Source organism: Schistocerca serialis, unplaced genomic scaffold (genome assembly GCF_023864345.2).
Source record: "Schistocerca serialis cubense isolate TAMUIC-IGC-003099 unplaced genomic scaffold, iqSchSeri2.2 HiC_scaffold_1162, whole genome shotgun sequence".
NCBI classification, from domain to species: Eukaryota; Metazoa; Arthropoda; class Insecta; order Orthoptera; family Acrididae; genus Schistocerca; species Schistocerca serialis.
This window is the reverse complement of record NW_026047362.1, coordinates 430,001-442,500: the sequence shown is the minus strand read 5'-3', so window position 1 is coordinate 442,500 and position 12,500 is coordinate 430,001. Positions and strand designations below refer to the sequence as shown.

Sequence of the window (12,500 nt, the reverse complement as noted above, 5' to 3'; positions counted from 1 at the left end):
GCCGTTTCTCAGGCTCCCTCTCCGGAATCGAACCCTGATTCCCCGTTACCCGTTACAACCATGGTAGGCGCAGAACCTACCATCGACAGTTGATAAGGCAGACATTTGAAAGATGCGTCGCCGGTACGAGGACCGTGCGATCAGCCCAAAGTTATTCAGAGTCACCAAGGCAAACGGACCGGACGAGCCGACCGATTGGTTTTGATCTAATAAAAGCGTCCCTTCCATCTCTGGTCGGGACTCTGTTTGCATGTATTAGCTCTAGAATTACCACAGTTATCCAAGTAACGTGGGTACGATCTAAGGAACCATAACTGATTTAATGAGCCATTCGCGGTTTCACCTTAATGCGGCTTGTACTGAGACATGCATGGCTTAATCTTTGAGACAAGCATATGACTACTGGCAGGATCAACCAGGGAGCTGCGTCAACTAGAGCTGAGCAGCCGGCCGCCCGGGAGTGTGTCCCGGGAGCCCGCGCGAACACGCAAGCGTCCGCTCAATTATTCTGCAAACAGGAGGAGGCTGAGCTCCCCTGCACAATACACCTCGAAACCCTCTCAGGTCCCGGCGGCGCGCAGCGCCGTCCTAAGTACTTGGTCGGGTTCGAGAGAGGCGCAATCGCCCGGAGTTTGGCGAGTAGACGCTTTAGGTGCGACCACCCGTGCTCCCAACTGAGCTTGCCGCTGCCGACAGAGGCCCGGGAGCGTGCTGTCGTGGCATTGCCGGCGGGAGACAACACGCGCCACCTACGGTGGCCGGCAGCTCCAACGCCAGCGCCACAGAAGGACAAAAGCCCCACTTGGGTGCCGAAGCGAACTCTCCCAGCACAGCGCACGCGCCAACACGTCCGCACAGCTGCGATACAATCCACCTGCGAGAACCGCAGAGGCGACCGAGCAGCAGACGGCGTCGCGGCGCCGAGCGCCGGGCGGCGGCGCATCCTCAGCGCACACAGTCCTCAATCGGACCAGCACACTGCAGATGTCCACCGCGCTTCGCACCGGGCCCGCGAGGACCTACTTTGGCCGCACGGCGCCGCGTGCAGGGTGCGCCGGCGCGCAGCTGCGCCGCCTGCCGCCTCCGTCGGCCGGCGCGCCTGCCACTGGCCGCCCCCACCAGCCGGCTGTAGCGCGTGCGCCCACGCACCGCGCGGCCAGCACGCCGGGAGGCCCCCCCTCACCGGCCGGGGACGGTCCCACCCAGCCACCGCCGCGTATCGCTTCACACCCACATGCCATTCACGTTCGTGGGCATGGTGGGTATCGCTGAAACAACCGGTTGGTAGCTCAACCGATCGTCGCCATCACTGATTCACCTCTAGCGAGAACAACCGCACCACAACGGTTTACCAGTTCTTCATTTGCGTAACGTCACCAGCAAACGTAGACGTCCATCGCCATTTGCAAATTCAACGATTGTTGCATGCCTGTGTCAGGTGTCACGACACACTATGTCTGCCCACATACACGCAACAACATGTGCACGCTTCGCGAACACGTGGAAGGTGGCCCCCGTACGTATGCGATGTCCATTGCGCGAACGACTGTCAACCGGCCTCTGTCGCATGTCGCAGATGTGGAACGCAGTGCACCATGCTATCACGGTGTGTGAGAAGAGACGACTACGTCTGACAACACGCGCCACTACATCAACAGACGGCTCATGGTGATCGCCATCCACGGCATACCATACTGCAATCCAGCTCTTATAGGGAGACGACACGTAGCTGAGTGCACAATATTTGGACCGTATGGTTCGCCGTTGTTGGCGCAGTCGTGGTACGGTCACACATGTACCACGATGTATCATTCAGTACATGAGGACCAATGTGCAGTACAGTGTGTGATTTGGACGTACAACATCAGCGGACAGTTGACACAAGCCGTACCACAACGTAGGCTGTGCTTCGCCATGCGAATGCCAATGAACAACTGCGAAGGGCATTGAGCATGTACGTCCTGCTGCCGTCCGCATTACAGTGTATAGCTGCAAGGTGTTTAACATGAAGCGATACTCTGGGGACCGGGCAGTGCGAGTAGCAAACTATATTGCGGGGGTTGCAGTTAGGCAACACTACACTAATTTAACGCGTCGTATGACAATTACAGAGCAGGTTAAGGCCCAACGTGTGTTGGGTTAAGGCGCAACGTGGGTTGGGTTAAGGCGCAACGTGGGTTAGGTTAAGGCGCAACGTGGGTTGGGTTAAGGCGCAACGTGGGTTAGGTTAAGGCGCAACGTGGGTTAGGTTAAGGCGCAATATAGGTTAGGTTAAGGCGCAATATAGGTTAGGTTAAGGCGCAATATAGGTTAGGTTAAGGCGCAATATAGGTTAGGTTAAGGCGCAATATAGGTTAGGTTAAGGCGCAATATAGGTTAGGTTAAGGCGCAATATAGGTTAGGTTAAGGTACAATGTGGGTTAGGTTAAGGTACAATGTGGGTTAGGCTAAGGCGCAATATAGGTTAGGTTAAGGTACAATATGGGTTAGGTTAAGGTACAATGTGGGTTAGGTTAAGGTACAATGTGGGTTAGGTTAAGGTACAATATGGGTTAGGTTAAGGCGCAATATAGGTTAGGTTAAGGTACAATATGGGTTAGGTTAAGGCGCAATATAGGTTAGGTTAAGGTACAATATGGGTTAGGTTAAGGTACAATGTGGGTTAGGTTAAGGTACAATGTGGGTTAGGTTAAGGCGCAATATAGGTTAGGTTAAGGTACAATATGGGTTAGGTTAAGGTACAATGTGGGTTAGGTTAAGGTACAATGTGGGTTAGGTTAAGGTACAATGTGGGTTAGGTTAAGGTACAATGTGGGTTGGGTTAAGGTACAATGTGGGTTAGGTTAAGGTACACATTGTTGTAAGGAAAGGTGTATTGGGGGGGGGGGGGCGGCGGCGGCGGCGGCGGCCGGTTTGTTGATTGTGATTATAGTAAGTGGATGCCTGCGGCATCATCTGATTTGCCACGTCAGGATGCACCTTTGGCTCATGACAGGCGGCGCTCTGATTCCATGCTTGTGGCAGACCTGTGTCTTTCATTCCTGCCATTGTTTGTGTGCTGTGACAGGAGGCAGTATTGTGATGTTGGGTGTACCCCTGTGTAGGACATGTGTGGGTGTTGGTGGCTTAGCTGAGCAATGGTGGTTGTCGGAAGGGTGGGGTATTCTGTTTTGTGAGTGGACCTCCCGGTCTGGTTATGATAGTGTGGATTGTCTAATGTGGCGGAGAGGATGCACTGGGTGTTGTTCCATGCTGGTGCTTACATATTGTCTTTGTGCCTGTTACAGGCAGAGAGTAGTGCGTGATAAGAGTGTCTGGCTGACGTGTGGTTGTGATTGTGAGCAGAGTCTTTCAGCATGTATACGGACAGTTGTATACATTATCTGTATTTTGATGGCTCTATCTATTACTAATCAGCGCCGTGTATACGTTTCATCCGGTTCCAGTCGAAACTGTTGTATCTCTGTACATTAGTGACACGGCGAGGCCGCCATGTAGTTACTCGTCTCGGCAGCTTCCACCGGTGTATGGCAAATGATTATAAGGAATCAGTCTAGTCGTCAATACCGATAGTGTGACGTCACATGTCTGGGGTGGGGGACGCTGCGCCCTTCCGGTGGGTCATGGCCTAGGAAGACTCTTCCCACGCAGGGGGGCTTGGACTGTCATTGACTCTTCCGAGTAATATACTTGCCGTACGTTTTTGCGACTGCGAGTGCAACGCTCACCGGTACCGAAATGGATGGAGCGCCTCCTAGCTGCCGCTGAGCATCTGCATTCGTACAGAGAGCAACACGATCGCGTCTGTAGCTCGTACGTGGTACAGCTCGCAGCTCATGTATATGGACATTCGCATATATCATCTATCTATGTGGCCCTGTATCATTTACTAAACAGTGCCGTGAGACAACTGAACCATTAGTAAAGTACTGATGTACAGCAGAATGTTTGCCTTCCACCAAAGGGACGAGTATCGACTCTACCCCAGCGTTGCCACCGCAGGAAGCGGTCTTTGGAAAAACTACCCCCACACCGTCACCATTGTGCGGGGGTACGGACCCTCTATATCCTCAGAGGAGCACTCTTTGCCACCGGGCGTCAGGTCTCGCGGCCTGCCGCCCAGTGCCCACGGGGAACCGCGTGGAGGTGGTGCCGCCGTAGCATCCGCTTACAATGGGCATCAGCCGGCGCACGTTTCCCCTGTGATTAGCAGGGTCCACAGCACTCGGCTCGGGCTAGCCAGGCCTTGCCCATCGTCGAGCCCGGAATGTTCCGGGTTCTTGGCCTAGAGTCAGTCGCCTTTTAGTCGTCCTCGACCCATGAGTCGGTGTCAGTATCATTACTGCTGGCCTCTGGTGTCGTGTCGGGGTCTCGGAGCATTCCTGCTCTTTCCCTTACGAGTTCCAGAGCTCTCGTTTGCAAGTATCGTTCTAGAGCCAACGCAGATATTGCAGAGGCAAGATTGTTGAGCGCCCCCCAGTGCTCTCTGCTCCGAAGAAGCGCTCGAACATCTCTGTTAGGGGGCAGTCTGCCTTCCCGTGCATCAGCGAATTGTGGGCAATCCCACAGAGCGTGCTCCGGGGATCCTTCCTCGCCGCAGTCACAGTCCGTTGTTTCTCTTTTGCCAGTCCTGCACAAGTAGGTGGAAAAAGGGCCATGTCCCGTCAAGAAGTGCACCAGTCCCCGTGAGGGTTTCAGAAACCGGAGTCTCATCCGCTCTCTCACGTTGGGGAATATGCGGTGCACGCGCCTGCTGGTGCGGAGCGCGTCCCACCTCTGCTGCCACTCATCAAGGAGCCAGTTCCGGACTTCAGCAACGCTGTCTGCCGGTCGGCCTAAGATGTTGTTGACCCCTTCCGGATTGCCCTTCCGGAGCCAATACAGCGCACCCCTTTCCCTGACCAGTAGGTCAAGTGGGGGGATTGCCGTGATGACAAGTAACGCATCAGCGGATGTCGTGCTGTATGCTCCAGTGAGGCGCACCAGCGCTTGGCGCTGTAGCCTCCTCACCGCCGCCGCAGGTTTTCTCTTTCTCAGTCTATGAGCCCAGACACTCGATCCGTAGGCCGTGATGGCTACCAGAATGCTCGAGTGATACAGCCTTAGTGTATGCAGTGGCAGGTGGTATTGCCTGTTTGCAATGCTGGCTATTTTGTGGAATAGGGCTTGGCCTTTGCGACATACGAACTCGATGTGCGCAGTGAACAGCCTGGACTCGTCAAGGTGAATCCCCAGGTACCTTGTCATGTAAGTTCGCCTGATTGCTCCATTGTTGGCTCCTCCAGCTACTCGGAGCAATGGGTCACGCGCCAATCGGCCGCGCAGCATGACATACACAGTCTTTTCTACAGACAGCTTCAGCTTCACCTTCTGGCACCACTCCTGTAGTGCATTTAAAGCTGCATTGCAGTTTACTTCTAGTATTGCCCGAGAATCACCTTCTATCACTAGAAGAATGTCATCAGCGTACGCCACCACGCCTCGCACTTGTCGCAGTTCCCCAAGTTCCTCCAGCACAGGTTCCAGACCCACGTCCCAGAATATGGGACCGCAGACTGAGCCCTGTGGGCATCCCTTAGTGATCAACTTCTCAACCGCCCGCCCCGGGCACCGCAAGACCGCCCGCCGGTGTCGGCAGTAGTCAAGCAGGCACCGGTACAGGGGCCCAGGACATTCCAACTTCCTTAGGCTGTCGAACAGAGCCGGCCACCATAGGTTATCGAAAGCCCCGGCGATGTCGACCATTATCCCCGCAACGTACTTAGCAGTAGATGTGTCCACTAGCAACATTGCCTTGTTTATAGCATCTTCTGTACACAGGCCCCTCCTGAATCCGTACTGGTCGGGACTTCGTCCCCTAAGCTCCCGGTGTTGCTCTAGCCGGAGGCATAGGAGCTTCTCCTGGAGCTTGGCCATGGAGTTCAAGAGACAGATTGGTCGGTACGATTTCGGCACTTCTGGATCCTTGTCATCACCCTTTCGCAGTATAACCACTTCAGCCGTCTTCCACGACTCTGGTACCCGTCCCTGACGTAAACACTCGTTGTAGAGGTTTGTCAGGTAAGGGCAGATCTCCGCGCATAAGGCTTGGAGAACCTCTGCAGCGAGACCATCTTGTCCCGTCGCCTTCTTCCGGCGCAATTCGAGAATGGCTATTGTAACTTCACGTTCAGTGAATGGAGCAACTGGCGTCTCATTGGCATACGCCTCATTGAGTTGTCTCCTCATATTCCCCTGTTCCTCATTCTCATCTTCGCTACTATCATCTGGCAACAAGGTGCTCATGAGTAGCTCGGCTGACTCCTGCCAGTCCCTGGTGTGGCTGCCATCATTCTTCCTTAGGGTTGACAGGACCGTCGGTGACCGAACTTTCGATGCGGCAATCCTGTACGGCGTTCCCCAGGGGTCAGCCGCCAGACTGTCACGAACGAAAGACTGCCAACTCTCAATCCGTACCGTGTGCAGCGTCCGCTTAAACACCGCCTTGGCCCGCCTGTACCGCGCAAGCGTAGCCTCACGCATGTGATCGCCTATGCTGCGCTGGTATTGCCGCCGCGCCCTTCTGCATTCACGTCGGAGACGTTGCAGCTCAGGGTTCCAAGGCGCTTTAGGCGTTTTCCCTGTATGGGCCAACGGGACTGCGCCCGTTGCTGCTGTCTGTATAGCCCTCGTCAGATCCTCTGCAGCTTTATCCACGTCCACAACGCGATCCATTGGCCAATTCGGTATCACTAGATTTCCTCTTAGTCGATCCCAATCAGCCTTTCGCCAGTTGTACTTGACGATGCCGTTCACCTGGTCTTGTGGAGGAGGCTCCCCATCATAAGCTACAGTGAATGTGATCAGATTATGATCACTTAGTGTCGTTCCCCGCCATACCTTCCAATTCTCCGCGCGGAGATGCACATGTGCACTCTTTAGTGTCACATCAATGTTTGAGGTCGCTCCCCGGCGACCTTCAAAAGTTGGTGGGAAGTTTGGTCGGTTCAACACTTCTAATCCGAGCTCGAGAATTGCTTCAGCGAGTCTCTCACCCCGCCTAGCGGCGCGTCGCGCGCCAAGAGGCGTGATGTCACTGTGCCATAGGGGTGACATGGCGTTTGCGTCCATTGTGCAGATGAGCAAGTCATTGCGGTAGAACCCAACCGCCTCTTTTAACTGGTCGATGTACGGCCTCTCTCTGTGCCTGTACTGAAAGTACATGTTCAGCACGAAAAAGGTGAAATCGCCAGTGTTTATTTCGGCTAACACCATGCATCTGTTGCTGAGGTGCGCCACTTTCACTGCTCTCAGAGATCGATTTAGCACAGCGATCGCTGCCATAGGGTGCTCTCCTCCTGCCAAGATCTGAGCTGTAGTCGGCATATACAGGATCTTTCCGTCTTTGGAGTATGGCTCCTGTAGACATAAAATGTCTAAAGACTCCTCCTCCGCTCGGCGTCGCACCTCGCACATCACCGCTTGCGATCGCGCGCAGTTCAGCTGTCCTATTTTAACCGACACGGGCATTGTGATGTTTCACAGTCCGGTCGGCAACAGGTGAGGCGGCAGCCGGTAAGGAGACGGTTGACGAGAGGTCTTGTCTCCCATAGTCTGTCCGCTGGATTTTACGTTGTGTGAGGATTTTATAGAAGTCACACTCTTTTCCTGGCGTCACGCAATTGCGATTTCGCTTTTTGCACGGAATGCAGACCGGTTGGTTCCCCGCTTTTCGACAATCCTTTCTCATGTGGCCGTTTTCGCCACAGTGCCCGCATGTTATTATACTCGGGTCCTGCTTGCAGAACTTTGCCGAGTGGTTTACATCTTGGCACCGCGTGCAGACAGCCAAATCTAGGTAATCATCGACTGGCATGGACTCGAAGCCCATGTACAGTCTTTTCTGCCTAAGGATGGCGACTCTGAGTCTGGGGCTTACTTCCACCACGAGATGTGATGTTTGTTTGCCCCTTGGTCCAGTCCGGAACTTCGGCTTAAACTCCTGGCGGAATTGTGTTTCCGAAAGTCCTCCAAGGTCATTTTGCTTTCGAGTTAGCTCAACCACAGTTTCATTCTTCATGACGCAGGGTACATGATATATGATTATCTGCGGATTGAGCTTTTTCGGCAGTTCGCATTTCAGAGCTTCTGTCAGTTTGTTATTGGCCAGAAGTTTTTGACGATCAGTTTCAGACGCCACATCAACGATAAGCGTCGGGCCGTTTGTGGTGACCCGTGAGAACTTCACACCATCAACCTCTGGCTTGACCAGGGAGGTGAACTTCTTTCTCACTTCTGCTCCGCTTTCGTTTGCCTTTGACTTGATAAAGAGCGTAGCCTTCTCAGTCTGGGCTCTCGTTATCATTGCCTGCGTTTTCCTTTCTGTCGAGGGTAGAGCGGCGGCAACTTGTGCAAAGGTCTTTGGTGGCGCCAGGGGCGCCGCTTTCGTCCTCGCCAGCTCATCCTCCAAGGCGTCCACCCTTCCTGTGAGGGCCGACTGCGCCATAGCCCAGTCAAACAACTTAGCTCTCAGTTGTCTCTTGAGGTCACTTAGACTTTTCTCCTCCACCAGTTGCCCCGGTTTTAGAGAGTCGTCCACGAGTTCAAGGACGTCCTCGAGCCGCGTCGCGATGAGCTGTATAGTCGCAAGATCGCTGGGGCTTGCCTTGTATGGGGACTTGCCGTCCTCGACTGGGCCGCTGGGCTCTTGCCCGGCTACCTGCGCCGAGTCCGGCTGCTTGTTCTTCTTTCGCCTCTTCCGTCGAGTCCCGGGCTTGCGCCCTTCGGTTCCCGACATTGGCGTAGAGGCGCGGCTACTGCAGGCACTTTCACTGACTGGGCCGCTGGGCTGCTGCCCGGCTACCTGCGCCAGTTTCCGCGCACTTTTCACCGTTTCCGACGGTTGAGACTTCGGCCGTGTGGCCTCCGTCTCTCCCGCCGGGCGAGTCTGGGTGGACGTGCCAGCACCGACTGGGCCGCCGGGCTTCTGCCCAGCTACCTGCGCCAGCATTGGCCCGCCCGCAGTCTTGCCCGCCGGCGGCGTCGTCGGCCGTGTGGCCTTCGTCTTCGCCTTCGGTTCAGACTTCCCCTTGGCGCCTTCCCCGACTGGGCCGCTGGGCTCGCGCCCGGCTACCTGCGCCGGTTCCGGCTTATCTCCCTCCTTGGGCGCCGTTCTTGGCGCCGGCTGGCGGGGTGGCGGCATTAGCTCGGTTGCAGCGTCAGCACTCTGCGATCTCTGCCGAAGCACTTTTCGCAGGTGTCTCCTCTGCTTCCTTAGCTTAGCCTTACGGTCTTTCTCACTGTCACTTTCACTCGTATCAACGAGCGTCCGTGACAGCGTCTCGCTAGCGGCAGTCTTAGCGCTCCGCACACGGGGTGTCCGGAACTCCAATTCTGGCGCACTAAGCGCGGGGTCATGGTCTTGTGGTCTAGGGACCTCCGACTGCCCTTGGTTTGGGAGTCCGTCAGTACACGAGGTGTCCGACTCGCTCCCCGAGAGGTTGGTGTGTTGACTCCGCGACGGCCCACCAGTTCCGTCGGGACAAGGTTGTTTGAAAGAGTCCATGTGGTTCCCACGAACAGCTAGGGATCTATGTTGTCCATCCAGGCGTCGCCCCGCACACCTGGGTAAGCCTTATACAACAGAGGGTCGGCCGGTCCTCTGAGGTGGCTGACTCATGACTGTTCACAACTCAACAGCCTTGCGCCCCATAGCCGCCAGCTAACGCAGAGGGTGAGGGGTGATTATAGAGATTGTCCTTCTCTTGCCCAGGCGGTTAAGCCAAGACTCCGGTCCAAAACACGCACGACGTTCCACTGCGCGCCTCACAGCAGTCGTTGAAGTGCGTATCTCAGTTTACGGCCGTCGCTGGTAGCGCTTGCCAGCTCCGGGCTAGGGCACCCCGGGTTTGCCAAGCCCGTACGGCGACTGCATTAGCCTCCGTCCCTGTGGTCGTGGTCTTAGGCCACTCAGGAGCATCCTCCTGTGGCAGCTCCTGGTGACTTCCGCGTTGTGGTGACCGTTGCCGGTCTCCCCTTCGCAGTTGTCCACCAAGGAATCCTCCGATCGAGGCCGAGACGTCGTCCGCGTTGCATTCTCTGAAGGCCAGAGAGCGCTTCGCAGTCAGGCGCCCTTCCCCGCGCGTGGACATCGGCCTGCTTCCACATTAAGTTCTCTACAGTGAGAGACTTAGTTTCGGCAGGAACGATGACCGCCAGAACTCCCCACTGTGCTTATTGCGCCAACCGCCTGCACCAGCCACAGCCAACATTGCGTATGGCCGGCCGGCGCCGCTAAGTTGTCCGGACGTGGCCTGCCGAGCCGGGCACGGTAGGGCCGGCGCCCGCCGCCGGCGTGGCCGCGAGAGCGAACCGCCAGTCAGAGACCGACCGCCCGTCCCGCGCCAGCCAGCAGCGCGCGCACCGCCCAGCCGACCCGGCCCAGCGCAGCGCGCCCGACACAGCAGCGCACCCGTGCGCAGCCCAGCCGGCGGACGAGCCCCGCCGCTACCCCGGCCAACCGCACCGCCGTCCGACATTTGCCGGGCGGAGCATGTGCGAGGCCGGCGCCGCAGCGGGAGCCCACCACCAGCGAGCCGTGCAGGACGCACCACCATGCGCATAAGGCAACTGCCGCGTGCCAACAGCTGTCGACACGCGTCGTTGCCACGCGCACATCCTACGTACGAGCTTGGATACTAGACTCACGAGTCCGACACCTACAAGCGCTCGCAGTAGGTGGAGGCGCACGAAAGGCGTGACATACCTCCATGTCGGGAGTTAACTCCCGTGGCACTTGTGTCTTGGAGTGATGCATCCCACGTCCGATAAATCGAGCGCGGTAATACTTCGTTCCTGACGGTGAGGCGTGAATCTCCGTAGCGCACACAGGCAGAGACGGAGGCACGTCCTCGCAGAGAGACACTATACCAGTCAGACTTGCGCCCGACAGGTTTGCAACCTCTGCAGCAGACATACGCAGCATGGCTGATGCATCGCGAAATGTCCTAACGTGAAAGCGGCGCCCGCCACACCCCGGCCGGAGCCGGGGCGCAGCAAGCGCCGCCAACGCAAAAGCGGCGCCCGCCGCACCCCGGCCAAGGCCAAGAGCACGGCAAGCGCCGCCAAAGTGAAAGCGGCGCCCACCGCACCCCGGCCGGAGCCAAGAGCGCAGCAAGCGCCGCCAACGCAAAAGCGGCGCCCGCCGCACCCCGGCCGGAGCCAAGAGCACAGCAAGTGCCGCCACAGCCAAAGCGGCGCCCGCCGCACCCCGGCCGGAGCCAGAGCACAGCAAACACCGCCAACGCAAAAGCGGCACCCGCCACACCCCGGCCAAGGCCAAGAGCACAGCAGGCGCCGCCAAAGCAAAAGCGGCGCCCGCCGCACCCCGGCCGGAGCCAGGAGCACAGCAAGCGCCGCCAAAGCAAAAGCGGCGCCCGCCGCACCCCGGCCGGAGCCAAGAGCACAGCAAGCGCCGCCAACGCAAAAGCGGCGCCCGCCGCGCCCCGGCCGGAGCCAAGAGCACAGCAAGCGCCGCCAACGCAAAAGCGGCGCCCGCCGCACCCCGGCCGGAGCCAGAGCACAGCAAGCGCCGCAGAAGCGAGCAAGTGCCATTCGCCAGTGAGCAAGGATACTAGACACAAGTGTCCGACACCTTAGCGCCCACGGCGAGCGGAGTGCGAGACTCGGCTTGGAGAGGCCGGTTGCCCAGTCCCTCTGCGTCTACGCCTGCACCCCGCACGGGAGTCGCCCTTCTCTCATTGGTTTCACCGGTTGCCCGGCTACTCACATCTTACACCACGGGAAGGTTGAGAGATCGGACATTTAGCCGCCCGTCTTCTACCAGTATAGGTGGACTCCACCACTGGTTAGACAGCATAACGGCCTTCGTAAGATCATGTATATGGACATTCGGATACGTCGTCTCGATTATAATGGCTCTGCATCATTTACTAATCAGCGCCCTGTGTGTACTAATTCTGGTTCCAGTCAGGTTTTGCTGTTCTATTCCTGTTCAACAGTAGAACGGCGACTCCACTACATAGGTACTTCTCTCGGCAGCTTCCCCCGGGTATGGCAATTAATTACAGACATTTTTGTGTACAGACTAGTGCCGGTGTGTTGTGACAATGTCACAAGTCAGGGGTGGGGGAAGCTACGCCCTGCCAAATAGGTGGGTCAGGGCTCGGAAAAACTCTCCCCACACTGGGGGCTCGGACCCTCATTACTCTTCCGAGTAATATATTGAGGAGCGCACTTAGCCATTGCCCCGAGTCTTGGCGACTGCGAGTGCAACGCCCACGGGGACCGACGTGGACGGGGCGCCTCCTAGCTGATCACTCAGCATCGGAATCCGTACAGTGAGTTACGCGATCGAGTCTGTAGCTCGTAATTAGTACAGCTCGCAGCTGGCCAGGCTTACCCACTGTCGAGCCCGGGCACCCTCAGGCTCACCAGTTCTACCCAGCTACACCCGAGTTAGCCACAGGTTCTAGGCCATAAAGCCAAGTCCCAGATGTTCG

At 57.0% G+C, this 12,500-nt stretch overlaps 1 protein-coding gene and 1 non-coding gene across 2 annotated transcripts in view; one reads left to right on the top strand and one right to left on the bottom strand.

The window, feature by feature from the left end:
* LOC126433197 (small subunit ribosomal RNA) overlaps window positions 1–422 on the bottom strand; it is a 1,910-nt gene extending 1,488 nt beyond the window's left edge. Inside the window, exon 1 of the ribosomal RNA XR_007578312.1 lies at window positions 1–422. This exon is cut by the window's left edge and continues 1,488 nt beyond it. This is a non-coding gene — a ribosomal RNA (small subunit ribosomal RNA).
* A 10,326-nt stretch (window positions 423–10,748) lies between these two features.
* LOC126433170 (basic salivary proline-rich protein 3-like) lies at window positions 10,749–11,637 on the top strand. The gene is made up of 2 exons (XM_050090446.1): window positions 10,749–10,786; window positions 10,998–11,637. Exons 1-2 carry the CDS (start codon window positions 10,749–10,751, stop codon window positions 11,635–11,637), a joined length of 678 nt encoding a protein of 225 aa, XP_049946403.1.
* The last annotated feature ends 863 nt before the right edge of the window (window positions 11,638–12,500 follow it).

What these genes read in the sequence shown, in the direction of transcription:
- LOC126433170 (XM_050090446.1), top strand. Translation starts at nt 10,749, where the DNA reads ATGTCGGGAGTTAACTCCCGTGGCACTTGTGTCTTGGA. An exon ending in CGTGGCACTTGTGTCTTGGA is followed by an intron (nt 10,787 to 10,997) that starts GTGATGCATCCC and finishes CTAACGTGAAAG; the next exon opens with CGGCGCCCGCCACACCCCGG.